The following is a 27,914-nucleotide window of genomic DNA, read 5'->3' as shown; positions in this document are numbered from 1 at the left end:
GGGAGGGACTCAGAGCGGCTAACAAAGGCAACAATTCAATATCACAATCAAGAACACAGTATCAAACCATAAATACATAGAGTTCAAACAATTGCAATTAATTAACAGTCATTAAAATAATATGCAGTCCACAAACCCACTGATAAAAACAATAAAACCATATTATTGAAATACAATCATGACAGAATCTTATTAGAATCACATCAAGGGAGAACTCTCCTGCACACACACATTCACACGTATACACACAGAGAGGAACAGTCTTTTCCGAGGAGGTGCGGACGCTCCGTTGCCACAGATCAGGAAGCGTGCATGTTCTTGGGGGTCCCCTGCATTTATAGGCCAAACTCCATTTTCCTTCTTTTTAATCATCAGGTGGTTCTGTCCCCTTCAAGTCTTTCTTCTTTCCAAGTTCAGGACATCCACATTCCAGGCATCCACATCATAACACAGTAAAAACCCAAGGCTGGGCCAAATATGGGTACAGATTAAAAAGTGCTGGGTGTGATAGGTGGCATGTTGGATTTCAGGGCGAGTGCAATGCCACATATCATTGTCCTTCTTTAGGGGTCCCTTCCAAATCTATGATACTATATCTGTGTCTGTGTGTATCCTATATCTCTATATCTATGGCTGGGTGGCTCTTTGTCAGGAGGGCTTAGATCATGTTTTCTCGCCCTGGTGAAGGGAGTTAGACTGGATGGCCTTCAGGCAGCATTTCTCAACTTGGGGGTCAGGACCCCTGGGGCGGGGGTCGCAAGGGTGTGTGAAAAAGGTCACCAAAGACCACTAAAAAACACAGTATTTACATGAGTAGCTGAGACCCCACTACCTCTGAGGATGCTTGCCATAGATGCAGGCAAATCGTCAGGAGAAAATGCCTCTACATGGCCATATAGCCCGAAAAAACCCACAAGAACCTAGTGATTCCAGCCATGAAAGCCTTCGACAATACAGTATTTTCTGTTGGTCATGGAATTCTGTGTGGGAAGTTTGGCCCAATTCTATCATTGGTGGGGTTCAGAATGCTCTTTGATTGTAGGTTTACTATAAATCTCAGCAACTACAACTCCCAAAAGACAAAATCTTTTTTTAAGGGATGGTCACTCCTTGAGTTAGTAGGTGTCTTGTGGCAGCAATTTGTCCAGCAGATTTTGAGTTATGTCACTCAAAACGAAAAGAGCATTATATATATATATATATAAATAGACTAAACCTCTTACATGGGGTTGGTTTACCCTCCGGTAAGCTAGTTAAACTAAATGGTCATGTCACAAAAGGGTGCATGTATAAAAAGTGTATTACCAACACTAAAAGTTTGGAAAACGCTGTCTTAGAGAGTGTCTCCGGGGTCAGACACCACCGTTCTCTCCAGTGTGAATTCTGTGTCTATGAAGAGTTCAACTCTCCAAGAAGCTCTTTTCACACACTATGGGTTTCTAGGGAGGGTTTCTCCCCAGTGTGGGTTCATTGATGTGAACATAGACCTGAACTGTAGCTGAAGCTTTGTCCACATCTAGGCATGTATAGGGTTGCCACCCGGTATGAATCAGGCATGTATAGCCCAATGTATTTGTACTTTAATTGTTTTCTCAGCGTCTATGTCTTAATGGTTTATTATGTTATGAATATAATTATGTTTATTTGATTACTCAGATTTTATTTTGATGTTATTTTTTCTTTTGTTATAAGTTTTTTATTATTTTGTATTATTTTAAAGATCTTAGTATTTACATTGGGCATTAAAGGTTTGATTTTTTTGTGTGTAAACTGCCCTGAGTCCCCTTTGGGAGAGACGGCGGTCTATAAATAAAGTTTTATTATATTATTATATTATATATCACTCAGCGAAACTCTTACCACACTGCAGGAATTTATGGGGTTTCTCCCCCGTGTGAGTCCTCTGATGTGAAAGTAGATGTGAACTTTGAGCGAAACTCTTTCCACAGTCCAGACATGTATAGGGTTTCTCCAAAGTGTGAATTCTTTGATGTTTACGTAGATGTGAACTTTGAGTGAAACTCTTTCCACAGTCCAGGCATGTGTAGGGTTTCTCCAAAGTGTGAATTCTTTGATGTGAACGTAGAGAGAAGCTCTGAGAGAAGCTCTTTCCACACTCCAGGCATTTATAGGGTTTCTCCCCAGTGTGAATTCTTTGATGTGAACGAAGATGTCCACTCAGAGTGAAACTCTGTCCACACTCCAGGCATGTATAGGGTTTCTCCCCAGTGTGAATTCTTTGATGTAAACGTAGATGTCCACTCTGAGAGAAGCTCTTTCCACACTCCAGGCATTCATAGGGTTTCACCCCAGTGTGAGTCCTTTGATGTGAATGTAGACTTCCATTCTTAGTGAAGCTCTCTCCACAGTCCAGGCATTTAAAGGGTTTCTCCCCAGTGTGAGTCCTTTGATGTTTACGTAGAGTTGAACTGTGAGCGAAGCTATTTCCACACTCCAGGCATTTAAAGGGTTTCTCCCCAGTGTGAATTCTTTGATGTGAACGTAGATGTCCACTCTGAGAGAAGCTCTTTCCACACTCTAGGCATTTATAGGGTTTCACCCCAGTGTGATTCTTTTGATGTGAACGTAGATGTGAATTCTGAGAGAAGCTCTTTCCACACTCTAGGCATTTATAGGGTTTCACCCCAGTGTGAGTCTTTTGATGTGAACGTAGATGTGAATTTTGAGTGAAGCTATTTCCACACTCCAGGCATTTAAAGGGTTTCTCCCCAGTGTGAGTCCTCTGATGTAAACGTAGACTTCCATTCTTAGTGAAGCTCTGTCCACACTCCAGGCATTTAAAGGGTTTCTCCCCAGTGTGAGTCCTCTGATGTGAACGTAGACTTCCATTCTTAGTGAAGCTCTGTCCACACTCCAGGCATTTAAAGGGTTTCTCCCCAGTGTGAGTCCTCTGATGTAAACGTAGACTTCCATTCTTAGTGAAGCTCTGTCCACACTCCAGGCATTTATAGGGTTTCTCCCCAGTGTGAATTCTTTGATGCGTATGCAGAGTTGTATTCCGAGTGAAGCACTGTCCACACTCTAGGCATTTAAAGGGTTTCTCCCCAGTGTGAGTCCTCTGATGTGAATATAGATGTCCACTCCAAGGGAAGCTCTTTCCACACTCCAGGCATGTATAGGGTTTAACCCCAGTGTGAATTCTTTGATGTGAACGTAGATGTCCATTCTGAGAGAAGCTCTTTCCACACTCCAGGCATTTATAGGGTTTAACCCCAGTGTGAGTCCTTTGATGTGAATGTAGGCTTGAATTGTTAGCAAAGCTCTTTCCACACTCCAGGCATTTAAAGGGTTTCTCCCCAGTGTGAGTCCTTTGATGTTTACGTAGATGTGAACGTAGAGAGAAACTCTTTCCACACTCCAGGCATTTAAAGGGTTTCTCCCCAGTGTGAATCCTCTGATGTCTACGTAGAGTTCCATTCTCAGTGAAGCTCTGTCCACACTCCAGGCATGTATAGGGTTTAACCCCAGTGTGAATTCTTTGATGTGAACGTAGATGTCCACTCTGAGAGAAGCTCTTTCCACACTCCAGGCATGTATAGGGTTTAACCCCAGTGTGAATTCTTTGATGTGAACGTAGATGTCCACTCTGAGAGAAGCTCTTTCCACACTCCAGGCATGTATAAGGTTTAACCCCAGTGTGAGTCCTTTGATGTGAATGTAGACCTGAACTGTGGGTGGAGCTCTGCCCACAGGCTAAACCTGCATAGGTTTTCTCTGCCATATCAACAGTAATAAGTGTGTTTAATTGCAATACGGATGCTTGATTCCTTTTTGTTTCTTATCTGTGAGGTCAAGAATTCTGCAAGATTATCATCTTGAGAGGATTTCTTCTTACATTATTGTTTTTTTACTGCATTCAAGAGGTGTCTCCATAGAATTCTCATTTACCTGGTTAAGAAAAAAGCGAAAGATTATTATTATTATTATTATCATCATCATCATTATTATCATCATCATCATTATTATTATCAATATACTGATTTATAGCCTGCTTTATCTCCCCTTGTGGATACTCAAAGCAGCTGAACATAAAACATCAGCATACAATTTGAAACATAAAAATATGCAGACATTAAAACAGAACTAAATATAAACGGTATTTAAGAATTCCCAGATAAAACCATTAAAACATACTCAAGGTTAAAAACCACAACACCCCCTGAATTGATCTTTAAAATCTTCTTCTTTAAAAGCCTGCCCGAATAAAAAAGTTTTAGCCTTCTGCAATAAGGAAAATAGTAAGGAGGGGGCCATTTTGGCTTCCATGAGGAGGGAGTTCCAGAGTCGAGGGGCAGACACCGAGAAGGCCCTCTCTCTCATTCCCACCAACCAAGCTTGAGATGGAAGTGGGACCAAGGGAAGGGCCTCTCTTAAAGGTCTCAGTGCCCAGGCAGGTCCATATAAGGCAGTGTTTCTCAACCCAGGTGGCGGGACCCTTGGGGGGCAGCAAGGGGGCTTTCAGAGGGGTCGCCAAAGACCATCATAAAACACATATTTCTGATGGTCTTAGGAACCCTTTTGAAGATCTCTCCGCCTGTTCTTCTCTTCCTTTTTGGTGTTTGTGAACTACTACTTCCAGAATTCAAGAACAGCCCCCCAATCCCACCAGTATTCGATGTAGGTAGTGTGCCAAGTTTGGTGCAGATCCATTGTGGGCTGGTTTCAGAATGCTCTTTGTTTGTAGGTGAATCCCAGTAACTACAACTCCCAAATGCCTAGCTCTATTCTCCCCAAACTCCGCCAGTGTTCACATTTGGGTATACTGAGGATGAGTACCAAGTTTGGTCCAGATCCATCATTGCTTGAGTCCACAGACCTCTCTGGATGTAGGTGAACTACAACTCAAACTCAAGGTCAATGCCTACCAAACCCTTCCAGTATTTGCTGTTGGTCATTGGAGTTTTGTGTGCCATATCTGGTTCAACTCCATTGTTGTTGGAGTTCGGAATGCTCTTTGATTGAAAGAGAAGTATAAATCCCAGCAACTACAACTCCCAAATGACAAAGTGAACCCCACCCCCAACCCCACCGGTATTCAAATTTGGGCAGTGAAGATGTCTGAGGTGGAGTCTCCCTTGGCCTGGAGAGCCCAGTTGAGGTGGTTCAGTTCCTCTTGGAGGAGGAGGTGGGGTCCGCAGATTCTTTTTGCACGGTCTGCCAAGGCTTTAATGGGGCTTCTTTTTTGACTTGGGTGATGGTTGGAGTTTTTATGTAGATATCTATCTGTGTGTGGGGGTTTTCTGTAGACGGTGTGACCCAATTGTTGATCTGGTTTGCGGATGACGAGGACATCTAGAAAAGGCAGTCTTCCTTCCTTTTCTTTTTCCATAGTGAACCTCCTCCAAAATGAATTGAACCACCTCAACTGGGCTCTCCAGGCCAATGGATATTCCACCTCAGACATCAGAAGAGCTGCAAGACCACCGAGAACAAGCCACGAGAGTAAAGATGAAGATCCACCCAGAGGGAAAGTGTTCCTGCCATACATCAAGGGAACCACTGACCGCAGAGGGAAGCTGATGAGGAAACACAACATACAAACTATCTACAAACTCACCAAGAAAATCCAACAAATGCTACGTTCAGCAAAGGACAAGAGGGATCTTCTCACCTCTGCAGGAGTCTACCATTGTGTACCATGCAGCTGTGGACAAGTCTACATAGGGACCACCAAACGCAGCCGCATTGCCCAAACACGAATCAAGGAACATGAAAGGCACTGCAGACTACTTCAACCAGAGAAATCAGCCAGAGCAGAGCACCTGAGGAACCAACCTGGACACAGCATATCATTTGAGAACACAGAAATGCTGGACCACTCTCACAACCACCATGTCAGACTACACAGAGAAGCCATTGAAATCCACAAACATGTGGACAATTTCAACAGAAAGGAAGAGACCATGAAAATGAACAAAATCTGTCTACCAGTATTAAAAAATTCTAAAATTGCAACAGCAAAAACAGCAGAGAGAAAAACAGGCAGGGACATCTAATCACCTTTCAGGAAGAGTTTGCTCCAGGCACAGTCAGCCCATTGTATGCTAATCAAGGTGGTCAGTTGAAAGATTCACACCTAGCCCAACTTACAAAAGCCTTTTGTCTCACCCTGGTCATTCCACAGATATATAAACCCCTTTTTTCCCAGCTCCAGCAGACCTCACCTCTGAGGAAGCTTGCCATAGATGCAGGCGAAACGTCAGGAGAAATGCCTCTAGAACATGGCCATATAGCCCGAAAAAACCCCACAAGAACTGAGTGATTCCGGCCATGAAAGCCTTCGACAATACATTGAACATAAAAAGTGTCTTTCTGTTCTGGTCTTGTGTTTGTCTGCACAACTCTTCTGTGTGAGGAACCTGTAAGGAAGTTATTGAAACTAGGTATATGTATTTGAGCTGTTTAACTATTTGTTTGGTAACAGTAGCTGAAAGCTAGAGCTAACTGGTTGTATCCACTGTGGCATTGCCAAGGAACATTGCTGGAGCATCTGCTTGTCCGGTTTTATTGGATTCATTTCAATTAGTGAAACCCGAGGATGTGGACAAGATACTTGGAGGAATGAGGCCTACCACATGCATCCTGGACCCCTGTCCATCCTGGCTCGTGAAGGAAGCCAGAGGGGGATTGGCGGAGTGGGTGAAGGTGGTGGTTAATGCCTCCCTTCGGGAAGGCATCATTCCAGCGAGCTTAAAACAAGCTATAATAAAACCGCTGTTGAAAAAACCATCACTGGACCCCACTCAATTCAACAACTATCGGCCAGTTTCCAATCTCCCCTTCTTGGGCAAGGTCTTGGAACGTGTGGTGGCCTCACAACTCCAGGTATTCTTGGAAGACACGGATTATCTAGATCCGGCACAGTCTGGCTTTAGGCCGGTACATGGTACCGAGACAGCCTTGGTCGCCTTAGTGGATGATATGCGCCGGGAGCTCGACAGGGGGAGTGTGTCCCTGTTGGTGCTGCTGGAACTCTCAGCGGCCTTCGATACCGTCGACCACGGTATCCTTCTGGGATGCCTCGCGGGGATGGGTCTCGGAGGTACTGTTTTGCATTGGCTCCGGTCATTCCTCGAGGGTCGATCTCAGAAGGTGTTACTGGGAGACACCTGTTCAACCCCACAACCGTTGTCTTGTGAGGTTCCTCAGGGCTCGATACTGTCTCCCATGTTGTTCTACATCTACATGAAGCCGCTGGGTGAGATCATCCAGAGTTTCAGGGTACGGTGTCATCTGTACGCGGATGATGTCCAACTCTGTCACTCCTTCCCACCTGTCACTAAGGAGGCTGTCCAGGTCCTGAACCGGTGCCTGGCCGCTGTGATGGTCTGGATGAGGGCGAACAAATTGAAATTGAATCCAGACAAGACAGAGGTACTCCTGGTCAGTCGCAAGTCCGAACAGGGTATAGGGTTACAGCCTGTGTTGGATGGGGTCGCACTCCCCTTGAAGACACAGGTTCGCAGCTTGGGTGTAACCCTGGACTCATCGCTGAGCCTGGAACCCCAGGTTTTGGCGGTGACCAGGGGAGCATTCGCACAGTTAAAACCCATGCGCCAGCTGCGACCGTACCTTGGGAAGTCTGACTTGGCCACGGTAGTCCACACTCTGGTTACATCCCACTTGGACTACTGCAACGCTCTCTACGTGGGGTTGCCCTTGAAGACTGCTCGAAAGCTTCAAATGGTCCAACATTCGGCAGCCAGGTTGCTAACAGGAGCGGCACTCAGGGAGCACACCACTCCTTTGCTGCACCACCTCCACTGACTGCCAATCTGCTACCGGGCACAATTCAAGGTGCTGGCTTTAGCCTATAAAGCCCTAAATGGTTCCGGCCCTACTTACCTCTCCGGACGCATCTCATCCTATGAACCGACTAGGACATTAAGATCGTCTGGGGAGGCCCTGCTCTCTGTCCCACCTGCATCGCAGGCGCGGTTGGCGGGGCCAAGAGACAGGGCCTTCTCGGTGGTGGCCCCTCGGCTGTGGAACACCCTACCTGTGGACATCAGACAGGCCCCTTCACTGTTGGAATTCCGGAGGAAGGTCAAGACTTGGCTTTACGAACAAGCGTTTGGCTAAATAGTGCAATGAAATACAGTACGATGGTACAACTGAACATAGGAATTGGTATAATGGATTATGATTACGGATTCTGATTCTGATTTGTTTGTTGAGGCGCACGTCTATGATAATGACAGTTTTTGACTTGATATGTTTTGTATAATGTGTTTTTAATTGCCTTTGATGATGTTGATGATGTTGTGTTAACCTTTACTGTGTAAACTGCCTTGAGTCGCCATTTTGGTTGAGAAAGGCGGTATAGAAGTAAAGCAAATAAATAAATAAACCAGGCAGGAGAGAGTGGAAAGTGGGCGGAGCCTAGCAAGAGAAATCTATCTGCGTTTTGAAAAGAAGCAGTCAGTTAGGGTTTGGAGTTCGGAGTGAGCAGTTGAGAGAGGAGAGTGGAGAGTGAAGAAGCAGTGTGTGTGAATAGCCAGGTTTCTTCAGTCTAGGAAGGCTGAAGGGGGAAACATGATTAGTTTCATTAGTCAGAGAGGACTAAGGGAAGCTTGTTTAGATCACTAGTTAGGAGAGAACTAGAGATCTAGGGCTTGATCAAGAAAGGATCAAACAGGAATGCTATTCACCTCAGGAAACATTGTTTAAGAAAGTGCTTCACCACAGTAAAAGTCAATTAAAAGTTGTGTCATACAGAAGAGTGAACTGTACTGCAAACCAAGTTACATACAAAGTTCTCAAAGTAATTCCAAGTTTATTAACAGCCTACAACGATACACTTTGTTCAAAATAAACTTATTAACTTTTGTTTGAAGACCATGTCATCTCCATTTATTTGCGTCTGAGGAGCCAGTTCTCATCGGCATTACCTCCCGTTGGTGGCAGTTACCTGAATTACATTCATAATCATCCACACCTGCATAATTGGTAGCAGCATTGAAGAACAGATAATACAATTGGTGCTCAACCTTTACAATTGGCTAGCATCGTTGCAAATTGGTGTTAACAGGTGGGATAACTTTCCAGAGTGGCCAGTGTTGCCAAACTTCAGTAAAAACCCACCTCTTTCAGTAAAAACCCAGAACCCCTCCTCGGATATTGCAGCTTCCTCTTCTGCTTGTCTCACAGCCTTGGGCAGTCTTTTTTCAAGTGCTTCAGAGAATTGCAAACAAAACATCTCCTCACAGCACAAACTTTCTCCCTCTCTTACTCTGCCGCATTCCCAGCTGGCTGTTTGTGTTTCACTTGCCCAGCTGTGCTTGTAGCCTCCGAACACCGATCTCTCCGACGCTCCCAGTCTGCAAGCAGCCTTGAAGATACGTACTGCAGATTAAGCTGCGCTTGTGGGTGTGATTCTAAGGAATTTACAATTCCATCAAAGGAATCCTCCATAGAGGATAACAAAATAAAACACTTATTTGCCTCAGTGAGTCTGAAGTCCCTTTGCTCCAACTCAACAAATAAGCTTTGCAATGTTTGTAAATGGTCTTTCAGCTCCTCTCCTCTCTGGAGACGCTTCCTGTACAGCCTTCTAGCTAATACAGCCATAGTTGCCGCAGAGTCCGAGACATGTACCTCCTTCAGTCGCTCCCAAATAGCATGTGCGGTGGGCAAGCTGCAGACGTGGATCAACTGCTTGTCGTCCATCCCCAGGATAAGGGATGCCTTGGCCTTCTCATGCGCTCGCTGCTCCTCTGCTGTAGGGACTTGTGGTGGTGGGTTCTCAATGCAATCCCACAGAGGTTCCCTCCTCAGGTAACTCTCCATGCAAACCTTCCACATGAAGTAGTTACTGCCATTCAACCTGGCAATAGGGAATGCTGCCAAATTCACTCCTGGATCCATCTTCCAGAATTCAGTCCCACAAGTCAAAAAATAAATTCCTCAATTGTGGTCTTTGCAAAAATAAGGACTAGGCTGGGCTGAACTGGGCCCATAACCTGTGGCGCAGCAAGCGGATCTTAGCCATGTCCCATGTACAAGACACACAGACAAGAATTGAGATGAACAAAAAAATCTTTACTCTTAATAGCAGAGATGAAACACAAACTTGCAATGTTGCATACAAAAAACAAACCGTGCAAGAAACTTACATAGTCTTTGTAAGTAACACAAAATAAGGCATCTTCATCTTAAGACCAAAGAGAAAGCAAAACATAAACCTTGAACAAACAGCTATTCCACCTTAGCCTCCTTTTTCCCCCAATACATTTTTATTATACATACACCAAAACAAAAAGATACAAAGAATTTTTTTTATATATTTACATAAAAAGCGGCAGAACATTTAGTTTCTAGAAAAGTAGGAAAAAAGATAGAGAAGAGCCAATCTAACCAGAACGAAAAAAAGCGAAAGAGAAAACAGATCCATTGACTTCCATCCTGGGCTTTCACTCTTATTCTTTGTAAAGATATTTATGTCTACATTCAACATTTTTTACTATGTTCTTCTTACTCTATAAATTCATACACTATAAAAAAGAGGGAGAAAACAAATAGAATAAGATAGTATCGGTCTATTTCAGATTCAAAAAAGATAATATTAAGTTTGGTCTCTTTGCTTCTTGTCTTTTTCATATTCTTCAAAAGGAGTCCAGTCTGTCCTTTTTATTGGGCTTCCCAAGTTAGCCTTCAGGAAAAAAAAAGTGAATTTGTCCATATCTTTGATTTCTCTTAGTTTGTCAATCCAGTCCTCGATGTCTGGAATCTTATCAATTTTCCAAAGTCTCGCACATGCAATTCTTGCAGCTGTCACCATATAAGTAAAGAGAACATCTTTGTTGTGGTCTAAAGTTAGGTCCGGGTCTGTAATACCTAAAAGATAATATTCTGGTTTGTTTGTTTTTTTACAAATTTGATTCCAAGAATTTTTTGGGACTCCTCGTGGCTAAGTTTCCAATATTTTTGGGCTTCTCCACAAGTCCACCACATATGGAAGAAGCTCCCCTCATGTTTGTGGCATTTCCAACATTTTTTTCCGACATTTTTGTACATACAGCCTAATTTCTTGGGAGTAAGAAAACCACTTTAGCCTCCTTTAGAGCAGCATGACGGCTTCTCTCCAACCTGTTCCTCAGAGCAGAGCCTTTGAGCATAGATCTCTACAGAGAAAACATGAATCCTTAGAAGTGTATGTATACTTCCATTCTGAGGGAAGCTCTGTCCACTCTCTAAGCATTTATCAGGCTTCTCCCCAACGTGAATTCTTTGATGTCTATATGTAGATTTCCAGTCTCACTGAAGCTCTGTCCACACTCCAGGCATGCATAGGGTTTCTCCCCAGTGTGAGTCCTCGGATGTGTGTGTAGATCGCCAATCAAGGCAACGCTCTGTCCACACTCCAGGCATATATAGGCTAATTTATTTGTACTCCACTGCTGCTTTGGTACATGAGAAAGAACAACCATGGTGGCATTTTAGGTATTTTAATCGTTTTCTCAGGGTCTATCTCTCAATTGTTAATTATGTTATCAGTATAATTATGTTTTTTGGATTGCCCATATTTTGTTTTTTTATGCTGATGTTAATTTTTCTTTTGTTATAAGTTTGTTATTTTGTTTTATTTTTAAGATGCTAGTATTCACATAGGGCACTGAATGTTTGATTTTTTGTTTTTGTGTGAACCTCCCTGAGTCCTCTTGGGGAGAGACGGCGGTCTATAAAAAAGGTTCTATTGTATTATTATAGTATATATATTATTTCCCCCCAATGTGAGTCCTTTGATGTGAACGTAGATGATCACTCCGAGAGAAACTCTTTCCACACTCCAAGCATTTATAAGGTTTCTCCCCAGTGTGAATCCTCTGATGTTTACGTAGATTTCCAATATCAGTGAAGCTCTGTCCACACTCCAAGCATTTATAGGGTTTCTCCCCAGTGTGAGTCTTTTGATGTGAACGTAGGTTTTTACTCCAAGAAAAACTCTTTCCACACTCCAGGCATTTAAAGGGTTTCTCCCCAGTGTGAATCATTTGATGTCTATTTAGAGTTGACCTCTGAGAGAAGCTCTTTCCACACTCCAGGCATTTAACGGGTTTCTTTCCAGTGTGAGTCCTTTGATGTGAACGCAGATCTGCACTCCGACTGAAGAACTGTCTACACTCTAAGCATGTATAACATTTCTCCCCAGTGTGAGCCCTTTGATGTCTATGTAGATGTGAATTCTGAGTGAAGCTCTTTCCACACTCCAGGCATTTATATGGTTTCTCCCCAGTGTGAGTCCTTAGATGCGATCGTAGACTTGAACTGGCAGTGAAGCTCTGCCTACACTCTAGGCATTTATATGGTTTCTCCCCAGTGTGAATCATTTGATGTCTATGTAGAGTTGACCACTGAGAGAAGCTCTTTCCACACTCCAGGCATTTAAAGGGTTTCTCCCCAGTGTGAGTCCTTAGATGTGCATGTAGATGTCCCCTATCAGTGAAGCTCTTTCCACACTCCAGGCATTTATAAGGTTTCTCCCCAGTGTGAATCCTCTGATGTCTACGTAGAGTTCCATTCTCAGTAAAGCTCATTCCACACTCCAAGCATTTATAGGGTTTCTCCCCAGTGTGAATCCTCTGATGTGAACGTAGATTTCCCCTATGAGCGAAGCTCTGTCCACATTGTAGGCATGTATAGGGTTTCTCCCCAGTGTGAATCCTCTGATGTGAACGTAGAAGTCCATTCGCAGTGAAGCTCATTCCACACTCCAAGCATTTAAAGGGTTTCTCTCCAGTGTGAGTCTTTTGATGTAAACGTAGATATTCACTCTGAGAGAAACTCTTTCCACACTCCAAGCATTTAAAGGGTTTCTCTCCAGTGTGAGTCTTTTGATGTGAACGTAGATGCGAATTCTCAGTGAAGCTCTTTCCACACTCCAGGCATTTAAAGGGTTTCTCCCCAGTGTGAGTCCTTTGATGTTTATGTAGACTTCCACTCTGAGAGAAACTCTTTCCACACTCCAGGCATTTATAGGGTTTCTCCCCAGTGTGAATCCTCTGATGTCTACGTAGAGTTCCATTCTCAGTGAAGCTCATTCCACACTCCAGGCATGTATGGGGTTTCTCCCCAGTGTGAGTCCTTTGATGTGAACGTAGACCTGAACTGCGGGTGAAGCTCATTCCACACTCCAAGCATGTATAGGGTTTCTCTGCCATATCAACAGTAATAAGAGTGTTTAATTGCAATACAGATACTTGACTCCTCTTTTCTTTCTTATTTGTTGGGTCAAGAATTCTGCAAGATCATCACCTTGAGAGGATTTCTTCTTCCTATATCATTGGTTTCTTTACTGCATCCAAGAGGTGGCTCCATAGAATCCTCCTTTACCTGGTTACGAAAGAAGTGAAAGGTTATGAAATGGCTTGAGAAATATGCTGCCTACCGGGGGCAAAAATACACCATATCACTCAGAGGCTCACCAGGCTCCTCAAGCCCCATCACCGTCCTCCCCTCATGTTGATTCATGTAGGAACCAATGATACTGCAAGGCATACGTTTCAAAAGATCACAAATGATTTTCGAGCTCTAGGAACAAAGCTAAAGCAATGTAATGTACAGGTGGTCTTTTCATCCCTCCTCCCAGTCATAAAACACGGTCCTACAAGGGCCAGAAAAATAGTGCAGGTCAATAACTGGCTTAGAAAATGGTGTCAGGAGGAACGCTTTGGCTTCCTTGACCATGGCCTGCTTTTCCAGGAGGATGGCCTACTGGCAAGGGATGGGGTGCATCTCACACAAGTAGGAAAACACCTTTTTGCTCACAGACTCGCAAACCTCATTAGGCGCACTTTAAACTAGGTCCACCGGGGGAGGGGGACAACAGCCTTGCGAACACTACTTTACCCACAATGTCAGGGAACCGCCAGAAGGCTAAACGGAGGGCTGCACAAACACAACAAGGACCAAGTACCGAAAGCACAATAATCCTAATTAAACAGCTCAGGGGAAGATCTCAGGGGCTCACATGTCTTTACACTAATGCACAGAGCATAGGAAATAAACATGACGAACTCCAACTTTTAGCACAACACCACAAATATGATATCATAGGCATCACTGAAACCTGGTGGGATGACTCCTATCGCTGGAATGTAGACATCGAGGGCTATAACCTCTTTCACAGAAACCGAACAAAGGGGAGAGGAGGCGGAGTAGTCTTATATGTCAAAAACTCTTATGCTGCAGAAGAAATGCAGGATAGCAATCCGGGAAACCAGCTTGAAATCATCTGGATAAGAATCAAGGGAACTGGGACTCAAAAAGATCTTGTTGTAGGAGTCTACTACAGACCTCCAAGCCAGGAGGAAGAACTTGATGAAGTCTTCTGCCAACAGTTGACCAAACAGGCACAGAGAAGAGATGTAGTAGTCATGGGCGATTTCAACTATCCCGATATTTGCTGGAAAACAAACTCAGCCAAGAGTACAAAGTCCAACAAATTCCTCGCTTGCCTTGCAGACAATTTCATGGTCCAGAAGGTAGAAGAGGCAACAAGGGGATTGGCTACTCTTGATCTCATCCTAACAAATGCGGAGGACCTGATCGATGTGGTTGAAGTGGTAGGATACTTAGGGGCAAGTGACCATGTGCTCCTGCAATGTGAGGTACAAAAGAAGGCCGAAACGAAGACAAGTCAAACCCGCATTTTGGACTTTAGGAGATCTGATTTCCAAAAAATGAAGGAAACACTGAGCAGCATTCCGTGGACACAGATACCAAAAGACAAGGGAGTTACGGATGGATGGGAGTTTCTCAAGAGTGAAATATTATTATTATTATTATTATTATTATTATTATTATTATTATCTTTATTTGTACCCCGCTAGCATCTCCCGAAGGACTCGATGCGGCTTACACAGGCCGAAGCCTCAAAACACAATACAGTAAAACATAACACGACAGTAGAAAAACACAGCAAATCAATAGTTAAGCAAGCAATAACGACAATAACAATACATCATGACACTTTAAAACTGGGCCGGCCAGCGCAATGGGGTACAGGGTTAAAAGTGCTAGAGTGGCAGGAGGAGCATAGGAATAAAAATAGTGTGGTGTGCAGAATATTAATTGTACTAAAGTGCTTCTAGGACTTGGGTGGGGGATTCCTAATCTGGGAGGGCACATCGGAACAGCCAAGTTTTTAGGTTCTTTCTGAAAGCTGCTAAAGTAGGGGCCTGGCGAAGATCTTTTGGAAGGGCATTCCAAAGTCTGGGGGCCGCCACAGAAAAGGCCCTGTCTCGTGTCCCCACCAAGCGCTCTGAGACATGCCGCATTATCACAGGGTGTCTGCGCCCTACACCACTGGAGAAATTACACTGCTTAGCCGGTATTGCACCACCTGACATCCGCCGGGAAGTAGCAGCCAATAGTGAAAGGACCAAGGCAGAGACATCTCCAGCTCATCCCCTGTTTGGGTATCAGCCAGCACGTCAACGACTTAAATCAAGACATAGTTTTCTTAGATCTACAGAGACACTCGCTGGAACACCCCAGCAAGCGAGAGTCCAAAAGTGGCAGGCCCAAACCCAGCACCTCAATTCATGGGTGATACCAGATGAGAGACTCCCCCCTGGGCACTCAGAAGACTGGGCGACTTGGAAGGCGCTGAACAGATTGCGCTCTGGCACCACGAGATGCAGAGCCAATCTTAAGAAATGGGGCTACAGGGTGGAATCCTCAGCATGCGAGTGCGGAGAAGAGCAAACCACTGACCACCTCCTGCAATGCACCCTGAGTCCTGCCACATGCATGATGGAGGACCTTCTTGCGGCAACCCCAGAGGCACTCCAAGTGGCCAGATACTGGTCAAAGGACATTTAACCAAATACCAAATTTACAAAATCTGTGTGGTTTTTTTTCTTTCTTTTTTTTCTTTTTTCTTTTTAATCTCTGTGTTTGTTTTGCTCTGTTAGAATTGTAATACAATGGTTGCTGATGACACGATAAATAAATAAATAGCACAACACGAGGAACTGTATGAAGGGGTCGTGGCATTAGGACGTGAAGAGGTTCATGGGGCTTATTAGAGTTCAAATGCTGAAATGCAAGCTTGAAAGAGGTTTGTCCTCTGGCCTACAGAAGAGCGGAGGCCAACGAGAGGGAAGGTATTTGGGAAACACAGGATGCCACGTTGTCAAGGATACGCAAGGGCAGGCTGGCATCCCAAACTTACCTGAAGTCAGAAAATGTCTGTTTGCTCCAAGTATGTAGAAGGTTATCAGTTTTAGAGGCGCCAAAGGGACAAGGTGGTGAAAGAACATGTTTTTGAAAACTGTTCCGGAATGGGATGGGTTTGTTTCATGACACAAAGTGTAGGAGAAGGAACGGAGAAATCCACATGGCACAGAGAGCCTTTTGGAAGATACCTGACTTGTCTTGGCCGTTTGTCCGAGTGTGGCCACACTTGAAAATAAAGTGATTTTCGGAGACTGGTTGCTTTTCTTTGTCAGCAGCCATTGCTAATTAAAAGAGTTCCCTACAGACGGTTGAGAAGCCGTGTGCTCAATGCGGAGGGACACAAAGAGTCCTGGGCTGCTTACCATCCCACGATGGCTTCCAGATCTCCTTCCTGAGCATCCCAAATCAGAGGCCGGCTGCCCCCAAATTCCCCGTCTGTTCCCAAAGGAATCCTGCCGCCAACCCCCACCGGTCTAATTCAAACTCACATTGAGACTTACTAGAAGGTTTAAAAATGAGCTTCTGCTTGAGAAAAAAATTCAAAGAACAGAAGGTCTCTCCCAGGATTCGATGAGATTTGTGCCTCTCTCTTCTGCTTTGGCCAGACCTCTTCACCTGGAATCACACTGGGTCCAGTTCTGGGCCCCACGGTTCAATTTATTTATTTATTTATTTATTTGCTATATTTATATACCGCCGTTTCTCAGCCTAGCCGGCAACTCAACGCGGTTTACAACATAATATAACAATCAACAGTATACAGTTAAAAGCATAAAAAACATAAAAAACATAAAAACACAATTCATACATCAATACCAATCCAGTTCGACTCTTAACTAAAAACGTGATCCAGTTCGTCATCCATGTTGCCAGTCCTTTAGTCAGTTACCATTCGTTGCATTGGGTTAACCAAATGCCTGCTTAAACATCCAGGTCTTCAATCTTCTTCGGAATATCATCAATGAAGGGGCTGATCTTACCTCCAAGGGCAGGGCGTTCCATAGCCGCGGGGCCACCACAGAAAAGGCCCTGTCTCTCGTACCCGCCAGCCGCACCTGTGAAGCAGGCGGGATAGAGAGCAGGGCCTCCCCAGAAGATCTTAGGGTCCTGGCGGGCTGATAGGCCGAGATACGTTCGGATAGGTAAGTTGGGCCAGAACCGTTTAGGGCTTTAAAGGCCAACGCCAGCACTTTGAATTGAGCCTGGTAGCAGATCGGCAGCCAGTGGAGCTGGTGCAGCAGAGGAGTTGTATGCTCCCTGCGCTCCGCTCCCGTTAGTATCATTGCTGCCGAACGTTGGACTAGTTGGAGCTTCCGGGCCGTCTTCAAAGGCAACCCCACGTAGAGAGCGTTGCAGTAGTCCAAACGGGATGTAACCAGAGCGTGGACTACCGTGGCCAAGTCAGACTTCCCAAGGTACGGGCGCAGTTGGCGCACGAGTTTTAACTGTGCGAATGCTCCCCTGGTCACCGCCGAAACCTGGGGCTCCAGGCTCAGCGATGAGTCCAGGGTCACACCCAAACTGCGAACCTGCGTCTTCAGGGGGAGTGCGACCCCATCCAACACAGGCTGTAACCCTATGCCCTGTTCGGCCTTGCGACTGACCAGGAGTACCTCTGTCTTGTCTGGATTCAATTTCAATTTGTTCGCCCCCATCCAGACCGTCACAGCGGCCAAGCACCGGTTCAGGACCTCGACAGCCTCCTTAGTAGCAGGTGGGAAGGAGTGACAGAGTTGGACATCATCCGCGTACAGATGACATCGCACTCCGAAACTCCGGATGATCTCCCCCAGCGGCTTCATGTAGATGTTAAACAACATGGGAGACAATATTGAGCCCTGAGGAACCCCACAAGACAAAGGTTGTGGGGTTGAACAGGAGTTTCCCAGTAACACCTTCTGAGACCGACCCTCGAGGAATGAGCGGAGCCACTGTAAAGCAGTTCCTCCAAGACCCATCCCCACGAGGCGTCTCAGAAGGATACCGTGGTCGACAGTATCGAAGGCCGCTGAGAGGTCCAGAAGCACCAACAGGGACACACTCCCCCTGTCGAGCTCCCGGCGCAGATCATCCACTAAGGCGACCAAGGCTGTCTCAGTACCATGCCCCGGCCTGAAGCCAGACTGTGCCGGATCCAGATAATCCGTGTCTACCAAGAATGCCTGGAGTTGTGAGGCCACCACACGTTCTAGGACTTTGCCCAAAAAGGGGAGATTGGAAACAGGCCGGAAGTTGACGAATTGAGTGGGGTCCAGTGATGGTTTCTTCAACAGCGGTTTTATTACAGCTTGCTTTAAGCTGGCTGGAAAGATGCCTTCCCGGAGAGATGGACTTTAAGCTGAAAGGTGATCAGAGGAAGAGGGAGACTCAAACGACCAAAGGTTTGAGACCAGGAACCATCCCTCTGAAGAGGAGCGCCTGAAAGAGCTGTTCAGCCACAGAAGAGAAGGTTGTGAGGAGGAGACATGGAAGCCACGCACAAATACGTGGAAGGGTGTCCTAAGGAAGAGGGAGAGGCTTCCTTCTGCTGCCCTGGAGACGAGGACTCCGTGGAGCCGTGGGTTCAATGACAGGAAAGAAAGGAGATTCCACCTGAACACGAGGAAGAACTTCCTGGCCACATGGGAGACCTGGTCAGCAGTGGAACTCTCTGCCTCAGGGTCCAGTGGAAGTTCTTTCCTTGGAGGCTTTTCAACAGAGGCTGGATGGCCTCTGCAGGGGTACTTTGATATGTTTGCATGTCATGTTTGCAAATTGGTACGTTATAAACTGTATGCTGATGCTTTCATGTTAAGACACTTCTGTCCTGGTGAGGTTTGAGGGGAGGATGGATCACGGATGATGGTGTTTGCAGTACCGTCACCCACTTCAGTCCCTGCTTCCACAAACCACCACAATCCCCACAAATGAGGGACCTGGACCACAGTTGGCGCACAGCCCCTCCTCATGACCCGTGTTACGTCCTGGCGAGGTTTGGGGGTGGAACATGGACAATGCGATTTGCGGTCCCTTCACCTGCCTCCAGGGACCACTGCGAACCCCCCCCCCCCAAATGATGGACCTGGACACACTCCCCCAATGACCCCCCCCCCCAAATGATGGACCTGGACACACTCCCCCAATGACCCCCCCCAAATGATGGACCTGGACACACTCCCCCAATGACCCCCCCCAAATGATGGACCTGGACACACTCCCCCAATGACCCCCCCCAAATGATGGACCTGGACACACTCCCCCAATGACCTTTACATCACTTTACATCTAGTTGAGCCTTTGGGGGGGGGGGGTGGAACATAGATGCAGTACTTTCAACCCCTTCCACAGATGAATGCGACCCCTACATATGACTGACCTGGACCACACCTGGGACACAGACCCGATGACCAACTGAATATACTGGAGGGATTTGGAGAGAATTGCCATTCATTTTGGGAGTTAAAGTTCACCCGCACCCAGAGAAACTGTAAGTGCCCCCACCCCAACAATGGACTGGACTTAAACTTGGCGTAGAGAACCCTCATGACCAACTGAACATACTGGAGGGGTTTGGGAGGGAACTGACCTTGATTTTTGGGAGCTGTAGTTCCCCCGCATCCAGATAAATGGTGACTGCCCCCCGCCCACCCCCGACAATGAAGCAAGACCAAACTTGGCACAGAGAACCCTCATGACCAACTGAACATACTGTGGGGGGGGGGGGGTGACGGGTACTGACCTTGCATTCTGGGAGGTGTAGTTATAATAATAATAATAAATCATAATGGTAACACTTTCTGTATAGCCCTCCACCATCTCCCAAAGGGACTCGGGGCGGCTTACGTGAGGCCAAGCCCGGCAATACACACATCAGTAAATCAACACAGCAATAACATAAAATAAAAGGAAAAAAAGAAGTAATAAAAATACAATACTAAACTATTATAAATAACACATCAGCAATAAAACAAAAACAATGTAAAAACAAAAGGGTCCAACACGGTGGGCAGGGCCAAATCTAATAGATTAGAAAATGTAAAACACTCGGTCTGAGCAGCAGTAAAATGAATCTAACCGGGGTTTGTAGAGGGTAAAGTAGGGTCGGTTGACCCCACAGGTAAAAGGAAGCGCTTCAGAGGACATTTGGCAGCGAATCGGTCAGAACATGGGAGGCACATTGGAACAAGCACGTTTTCAAGCTCCTCCTAAAGACTGCCAATGTGGGGACTGCCTAATATCCTTGGGGAGCGAGTTCCAGAGTTGAGGAGCCACCATAGAAAAGGCCCTCTCCCTCGTCCCCACCAGTCGCGCCTGCGAAGGGGGCAGGAGTAGGACCTCTCCGGACAATCGAAGAGATTGCGTGGGTTCGTAGATGGTCACGCAGGTAGGCACTGAACACAGCCAACAACAGTGTGAACGTTGCCATTGGCCAACTTGATTAGCACTGAATTGCCTTGCAGCTTCAAAACCTGGCTTCTTCCTGCCTGGGGGGATCCTTTCTTGGGAGGTGTTAGCTGGTCCTGATTGTCTCCTGTCTGGAATTGCCCTGCTTTTTGAGCGTTGTTCTTTATTCACTGTCCTGATTTTAGAGTTTGTTTTTTTTAATACTGGGAGCCAGATTGTGTTCACGTCCATGGTTTCCTCCTTTCTGTTGATGGCTGTTGACGTTCCCCACCTGCTTCTTGTGAATTTCAACGGCTTCTCTGTGGAGTCAGACCTGGTGGCTGTTGGAGAGGTCCATCAGGGGAATTCCACTTGATTTGATGTTATTCCCTGTTGTATGTATTTTACTTTGCTTTATCATAATTCTTGGGCTTGGCCACATGTTTGCCACCCCGAGTCCCCCTTGGGGAGATGGTGGCGGGGTATAAATAGAGTATTATTATTATTATTATTATTATTATTATTGTTCCAGAGAGGGAACCATCAAGGCCAGCTAACACCTCCCAACAAAGTTCACCAGGGACAAAAGCCAGTGACCCCACTTGGGCACAAAAAAGGAAGTGCAGAGACAGAATGGGGGACGATGAGGCCTGGCTCAAAGATCCTGGAGTCCTCCTCCTCCTCCTCCTCGTGGGGAGGAAGGAAGGGGAACAGGAGCCAGGAATGTCCTGCGGTGGTTCTGTGGGGGGAGGAAGACAGTTCCATCTTGTCTCCTGCCTATATCATAAAATCCTAGAGTTGGAAGAGTCCTGGTGGGCCATCCGAACGTATCTCGGCCTATCAGCCCACCAGGACCCTAAGATCTTCTGGGGAGGCCTTGCTCTCTATCCCGCCTGCTTCACAGGTGCAGCTGGCGGGGACGAGAGACAGGGCCTTTTCTGTAGTGGCCCCTCGGCTCTGGAACGCTCTTCCCATGGAGGTAAGATCAGCCCCCTCGCTGATGGTATTCCGAAGAAGACTAAAATCTTGGATGTTCGAGCAGGCATTTGGTTAATTCGGTGCAATGAATGTGTTGATTATGGACTGGTAATATGGATGACGAAATTGGACCACGATTTTAGTTAGGAGATGTATTGGATTGTGATTTACGTGTTAATATTGTGTATGATGTTTTTATGGTTTTAATTGTATACTGTGCACTGTATATTTTGTTGTAAACCGCGTTGAGTCGCCAGTTAGGCTGAGAAACTGCGGTATACAAGGACAGTAAATAAAATCCAGTCCAACCACATTCTGCCAATTTGAATGCCAATTGCATTCAAAGCACTCCCGACAGATGGCCACCCAGCCTCTGTTTAAAAGCTTCCAAAGAAGGAGCCTCCACCACACTACCTCTGAGGCAGAGAGTTCCACTTCTGAACGGCTCTCACCATCCTCAGTTACGATCCACGCCCCCCCCCCCCCGGAACAACTGCTGCTCTGCCCAGAGTGAAGAGAGAGGGGGCTGCAGTTGGAGACAGTTCCATCTTGTCTCCTGTGCTTTGCTAACAATATAATATACTGTATATACATGTAATATTACTACTAATATTACAATATAATGGTGTATTACGGTATAGTAACATATAATACTGCTGTTGTACTATGCTAATAATTTAATATATTATATACCTTGTAAGCCGCTCTAAGTCCCTTCAGGTGAGAAGGGCGGCATATAACTGTTGTAAATAACCAAATAAAGCCAATGGGGTGTTGGCCTGGATCAAGAGGAGCCCAGTGCCCCGATCCAGGGAAGTCCTGCTCCCCATGCTCTCTCGGTCCAACCAATTTTAGGGTTTTTAAATCCCGATCACCAGATTTTGCTCATTTTCATGGTTTCTTCCTTTCCACACAGAGAAGCCACTGAAATCCACAAGAAGCATGTGGACAATCTCAAGAGAAAGGAGGAAACTATGAAAATGAACAAAATCTTTTACTGAACGTAGTTTCCGATCATGCCTGACCTTCCTTGATTCCTCCTGCTTCTTGGCAGAATGGGGTTGGGCTGGATGGCCCAAGAGGTCTCTTCCAACTCTAGGATTCTATGAAATCTGGCGACCAGCATTAAAAAAAAACAAAACTCTAAAATTCCAACAGGCAAACAACAGAGAGGGAACAATCAGGGACAGCTAATCACCTCTCAACAAAAGATTCCCCCAGGCACTGACAAGCCACACCAAACAACTGCCAGGCCATCAAGGTGGTCAGTATTTTCCATCCTTTGAAGAGTTTAGGAGTGGCTGTGACGGTCTTACTTATCCCACTAAATGCCGTGATTGCGATGAAAACCAGAGCATTCCAGGTAGGCAAACTGTTTGTCCTGTTTTGTGGTATTATTTGCAAACTAATTGTGAATTGACTTGCCAAGTCTCCCTGCTTAAAGGACCAAATAGGTAGGTGTGTTTCCAGCACGCCTCACAAAGAAGAAGAAGAAGAGCCCTGCTTCTCTGTCCACCTGCTCTGACAGCATTGCCAATCTTTCCTCTCGCATCTGTCTGCGAGGCTTTTGTTGAACCTCGTTTCTGATCCTCTTCGGCCTTCCTTGATACAATACAATCCTCGTATCTGCTGGGAATATGCTCCAAAAGCCCCCACGGATGCCAGAAGCCACAGATAATAGCAGTCTTTAGGAAGAGCTTGAAGACTTGGCTATTCCGGTGTGCCTTTCCAGAATAGGAAACTCCAGCAACATGTCCCAGAAGCACTTTACTAGAGACTTAAGATTGTCCGCACATTGCACTTACCCAAAAATCCTTATATTTCAACTGTCATACTCAGCACTTTTAACCTGTACCCATTTACACTTGGCCCGGCCTTAGTTTTATTGTGCTATGGTGTACTGTTTGTACTGTTATTGCTTTAATTGTCTTGATTTGCTTTGTGGTTTATGTGTATAGTTGTATTGTTGTTTGATTGAGGCCTTGGCCTTTATAAGCCGCATCGAGTCCTTTGGGAGATGTTAACGGGGTACAAATAAAGTCAATAATAATAATAATAATAATAATAATAAACCTTATGTTTTGAAACATTCACACCTAGCTCCCTCCCTGGACATTATTCCACAGATAGATAAACCAAATTTTCCTACACAGAGAAGTCAGCCATAGCAGAGCACAGGCCCGTAGCCAGGATTTCGTTTCGGGGGGGGGGGGGGGGGGGGGACTGAATTTTTTTTCGGGGGGGGGGTTTCGGGGGGGGGGGGGTGAGTCTGAGTGAAAGAGGGTTTACCCTAGCAAACCTTTTGTACATTACCCCAATACCCCCATGCATATGGGATATTGAGTATGGTGATCAGATCATGATATGAATAAACATAACAGTTTAAATAATGCACCAGTAAGGCCTTTTCGCGAACCACCATGAGAATTTTTGGGGGGCTGAAGCCCCTCAAGCCCCCCCCCCCTCCCGGCTAGCACCTGGTGAACCAGCTTGGACACAGCCTATTATTTGAGAACACAGAAATGCTGGACCACTCCAACAACCACCATGTCAGACTACACAGAGAAGCCATTGAAATCCACAAGAAGCATGTGGACAATTTCAACAGAAAGAAGGAGACCATGAAAATGAACACAATCTGGCTACCAATATTTAAAAAAAAAACTCTAAAATTACAACAGCAAAAGCAGCAGAGAGGAAACAACCAGGCACATCTTAACACCTCTCAACAAAAGATTCCCCCAGGCTCAGCCAGGCCGTGAAACGCTAATGAAGGTGGTCAGTTGAAACATTCACACCCAGCTCCAGCAGAGAAGAGCCCAGTCATTCCACAGGTATATAATAAGGCCATTTTCTTATTTCCAACAGACCTCACAACCTCTGAGGATGCTTGCCATAGATGCAGGCGAAACGTCAGGAGAAAATATGCCTCAGGAACATGGCCATATAGCCCGGAAAAACCTCCTCCCAGGCCCCGCCCACTCCCACCCTCCCTCCCACACATACGGGGGGGGGGACACCCCTCGGCCCCCTTGGAGCACTAGGCCGCGCCCCCCCCCCCTCAGGCTCACCTCCGGGGCGCGTGGGTGGGTGGGAGAGGCCCCCCGAGGCAGCCTGGAGGCGGTTCCAACACGAAAAGAGGCAGGCAGGCAGGCGGGCGGGCGAACTGGCTGGCTAACTTCCACAAACAGGCGCCCTCCCTCCCTCCCTCCGCTCCAGAAGGGTCCTCCTGGTGGGATTGGAGGAGGGTATTGATTTTGTCCTGTGGGAATTGTAGTTGCTGGGATTTATAGTTAACCTACAATCAAAGAGCATTCTGAACTCCACCAACGATGGAATTGAATCAAACTTGGCACACAGAACTCCCACGACCAAGAGAAAATACTGGAAGAGTTTCGTGAGCATTGACCTTGAGTTTTGGAAGTTGTAGTTCACCTACATCCAGAGACCACTGTGGATCTGGACCAAACTTGGCACCAATTCTCAATATGCCCAAATGTAAACACTAGTGGGGTTTGGGGAAAATAGACCTTGACATTTGGGAGTTGTAGTTGCTGGGGTTTATAGTTCACCTACCATCAAAGAGCATTCTGAACCCTGCCAACGATTGAATTGGGCCAAACTTCCCACACAGAACCTCCCATGAGCAACAGAAAATACTATGTTTTCTTGTGGTCTTTGGTGACCCCTTTTGACACTCCCTCGCGACCCCTCCAGGGGTCCCGACCCCCGGGTTAAGAAACAGTGCTCGAGAACATGGCCGTATAGCCCGAAAAAAAACCTACATCAACCCAGTGATTCCGGCCAGGAAAGCCTTCGTCAAGACATCTCTCTCTCTCTCTCTGTGATCCTCCAGCAGGGAGGGGCCACCGCCGCGCAGCCCCGCCCACTCCACAGGTCCCGCCCACTCCCTCCCTCCCTCCCGGCTTCTTTTCGCCTGCCAATCACTCGGGAAGACAGCCGGGGCCCCTCCCTCCCTCGATTTGGATCGCCCCCTCCCCCCCGCCACACACACCTGCCCCCCCCCTTGGAGCGCTAGGCCGCGGCCCCCTCAAGCTCACCTCCTGGGCGCGGGGGTGGGTGGGAGAGGCCCCCCGAGGCAGCCTGGATTAGGTGGTTCCCACACGAAAAGACTGACTGACTTCCACAAAGAGGCGCCCTCCCTCCGCTCCAGAAGGGTCCCCGCGCACGATCGCTCTCCTCCTCCTCCTTCTCCGCGGCCTTCCCTGACTGGGACTGGCACAAAATGGCGCCGGCCTTCTTCTCCCCTCAGCGTAGCCCCGCCCACCGCCTCTCCCTCCGCGCTTTCCCGCCTATCTTCCTGAGGGCCAATCAGGATGCCGCTCTTGCCCTGGAGACTGCCCCGTGGCCCCGCCCCCTCCGCTCTGGCCTGGCTTCGGCCTCCTCAGCACAGCCCCGCCCACCGCCTCTCCCTCAGCGCTTTCCCGCCCATCATCCTGAGGGCCAATCAGGGCGCGTTTCTGGCCCTGGAGACTGCCTCGTGGCCACGCCCCCTCCACTCTAGGCTTGGCTTCGGCCTCCTCAGCACAGCCCCGCCCACCGCCTCTCCCTCAGCACTTTCCCGCCAATCATCCTGAGGGCCAATCAGGGCGCGTTTCTGGCCCTGGAGACTGCCTCGTGGCCACGCCCCCTCCACTCTAGGCTTGGCTTCGGCCTCCTCAGCACAGCCCCGCCCACCGCCTCTCCCTCAGCACTTTCCCGCCAATCATCCTGAGGGCCAATCAGGGCGCGTTTCTGGCCCTGGAGACTGCCTCGTGGCCACGCCCCCTCCACTCTAGGCCTGGCTTCGGCCTCCTCCTTCGTCCACTATGACACCAGGCCTTTCAATCGTAGCATTTCCTCCTTGCTCTCCGGCATTGTTATGGTGTCAGAAATTAACCTCCCCACTTTAAGCAGTCCTTAATTTCTCTACTCACAGCACAGCTGCTTAGGTGAAGAGTAAGCTGGGCTATTTAACAGTCAGGAGCTCAACCCTGACTCACGCTTGGAACTTGCCACCTTTCGTTTGGCAGTGATTTATTGCAGGTGATTAACCAGCTGTGCTCTCATGTTGGAATCTGCCCTGAGTCCCCTCAGGGAGAGAGAGAGAGAGAGAGAGAGAGAGAGGGTGGAATGCATTATTATTATTATTATTATTATGATTGTGGAACCATGTTAGTGAACTAATTCTACACATGAGTCTATTGTATCTCTTTCAAGACAGGGCAGGGGGAGAGGATCATTGTACATATCCTTTGCATAGAAAGGAAGTGAAGTAAGAGAAGAAAGTACATCTTCTCTAACAAGAGTAATAATAATAATATTTTATTTGTATTCCGCTCTATCTCCCCAGGGGACTCGGAGCGGAGTAACAGATGATCCTTCAGAATCTGCATCGATTTCTTTTATCAACGCAGGGTTGTGGAGCAGATAGTTAGTAGCCAGCTGCATTAAATCACTACTGATCGAGAGGCCACGAGTTTGAAGCCAGCCCGGGTTGGCATGAGCTCCCAACCATTAATAGTCTAGCTTGCTGTTGACCTATGCAGCCCGAAAGACAGTTGCATCTGTCAAGTAATAAATTTAGGTACCACTTTATGCGGGGAGGCTAATTTAACTAATTTACGACACCATAGAACCTTCCAGCAGCATGTAGAACAATGAGGAAGTACTCCACCAAGGACTGAGTGAGGCCGGAAAGATGGAACGTTAAGTTGCCTCTGAGTCGGTCTATATATGTTGTATGTCTAATGGAATTGAATGTTTGCCATGTATATGTGCATTGTGATCTACCCTGAGTCCGTTTCAGCGTAAGAAGGGTGGAATATAAATACTGTAAGTAAATAAAGAATAAGCATCTTCTATTGTCCCTCTTTTCTTAAATAAACAAATAATAACTGCGAGATCTCACAACCTCTGAGGATGCTTGCCATAGATACAGGCGAAACGTCAGGAGAGAATGCTTCTATAACATGGCCGCATAGGCCGAAAAACCAACGACCTACAACAACGCAGTGATTCCAGCCTTGAAAGCCTTCGAAAATAATAGCTACTGATGCCCCACCCCCTTACAAAACAGCACATATTGGTGCTGTGAAACACGTAAATTACAAGTAAAATATATCAATATTAGTAACGGCACAATATCAAAGCATAAACAACACGTACAGAAGACAAAACCCAGCTTAATTAGATATTCAATTAAAACGCAACAATTAATTAAAATGGACACTACTAAAATCCAAGTGCCACAAAGTCCTTCCAAATTTCCTTCTTTTCATTTTATCCATTAACTTATTCACGCTCTATTTTTTCCTACTATTAATTGCAGCCGAAATAGAATCTGCTGAGAATGATCTCTGTGACGAACC

At 46.5% G+C, this 27,914-nt stretch overlaps 2 protein-coding genes across 2 annotated transcripts; both read right to left on the bottom strand.

Annotated features, from left to right (window-relative positions):
- Nucleotides 1–4: 4 nt before the first annotated feature.
- LOC137096680 (zinc finger protein 850-like) lies at nt 5–25,809 on the bottom strand. Its single transcript, XM_067466350.1, has 2 exons — nt 25,605–25,809; nt 5–3,909 (listed from the first exon to the last, which is right to left on the bottom strand). The coding sequence occupies exon 2, from the start codon at nt 3,740–3,742 to the stop codon at nt 1,841–1,843; it is 1,902 nt and encodes a 633-aa protein (XP_067322451.1). The 5' UTR covers nt 3,743–3,909; nt 25,605–25,809; the 3' UTR covers nt 5–1,840.
- On the bottom strand, nt 8,023–24,729 carry LOC137096686 (zinc finger protein 420-like). The gene is made up of 2 exons (XM_067466367.1): nt 24,615–24,729; nt 8,023–13,353 (listed from the first exon to the last, which is right to left on the bottom strand). Exon 2 carries the CDS (start codon nt 13,179–13,181, stop codon nt 11,739–11,741), a length of 1,443 nt encoding a protein of 480 aa, XP_067322468.1. The 5' UTR covers nt 13,182–13,353; nt 24,615–24,729; the 3' UTR covers nt 8,023–11,738.
- Nucleotides 25,810–27,914: the final 2,105 nt, after the last annotated feature.

The sequence above is a fragment of the Anolis sagrei genome, chromosome 3 (assembly GCF_037176765.1).
Source record: "Anolis sagrei isolate rAnoSag1 chromosome 3, rAnoSag1.mat, whole genome shotgun sequence".
NCBI lineage: Eukaryota > Metazoa > Chordata > Lepidosauria > Squamata > Dactyloidae > Anolis > Anolis sagrei.
This window is presented reverse-complemented; position numbering and strand designations above follow the sequence as displayed.

Bases quoted from the DNA above. Each gene is read 5' to 3' on its own strand.
- LOC137096680 (XM_067466350.1), bottom strand. From the start codon at position 3,742: ATGGCAGAGAAAACCTATGCAGGTTTAGCCTGTGGGCAGAGCTCCACC.
- LOC137096686 (XM_067466367.1), bottom strand. From the start codon at position 13,181: ATGGCAGAGAAACCCTATACATGCTTGGAGTGTGGAATGAGCTTCACC.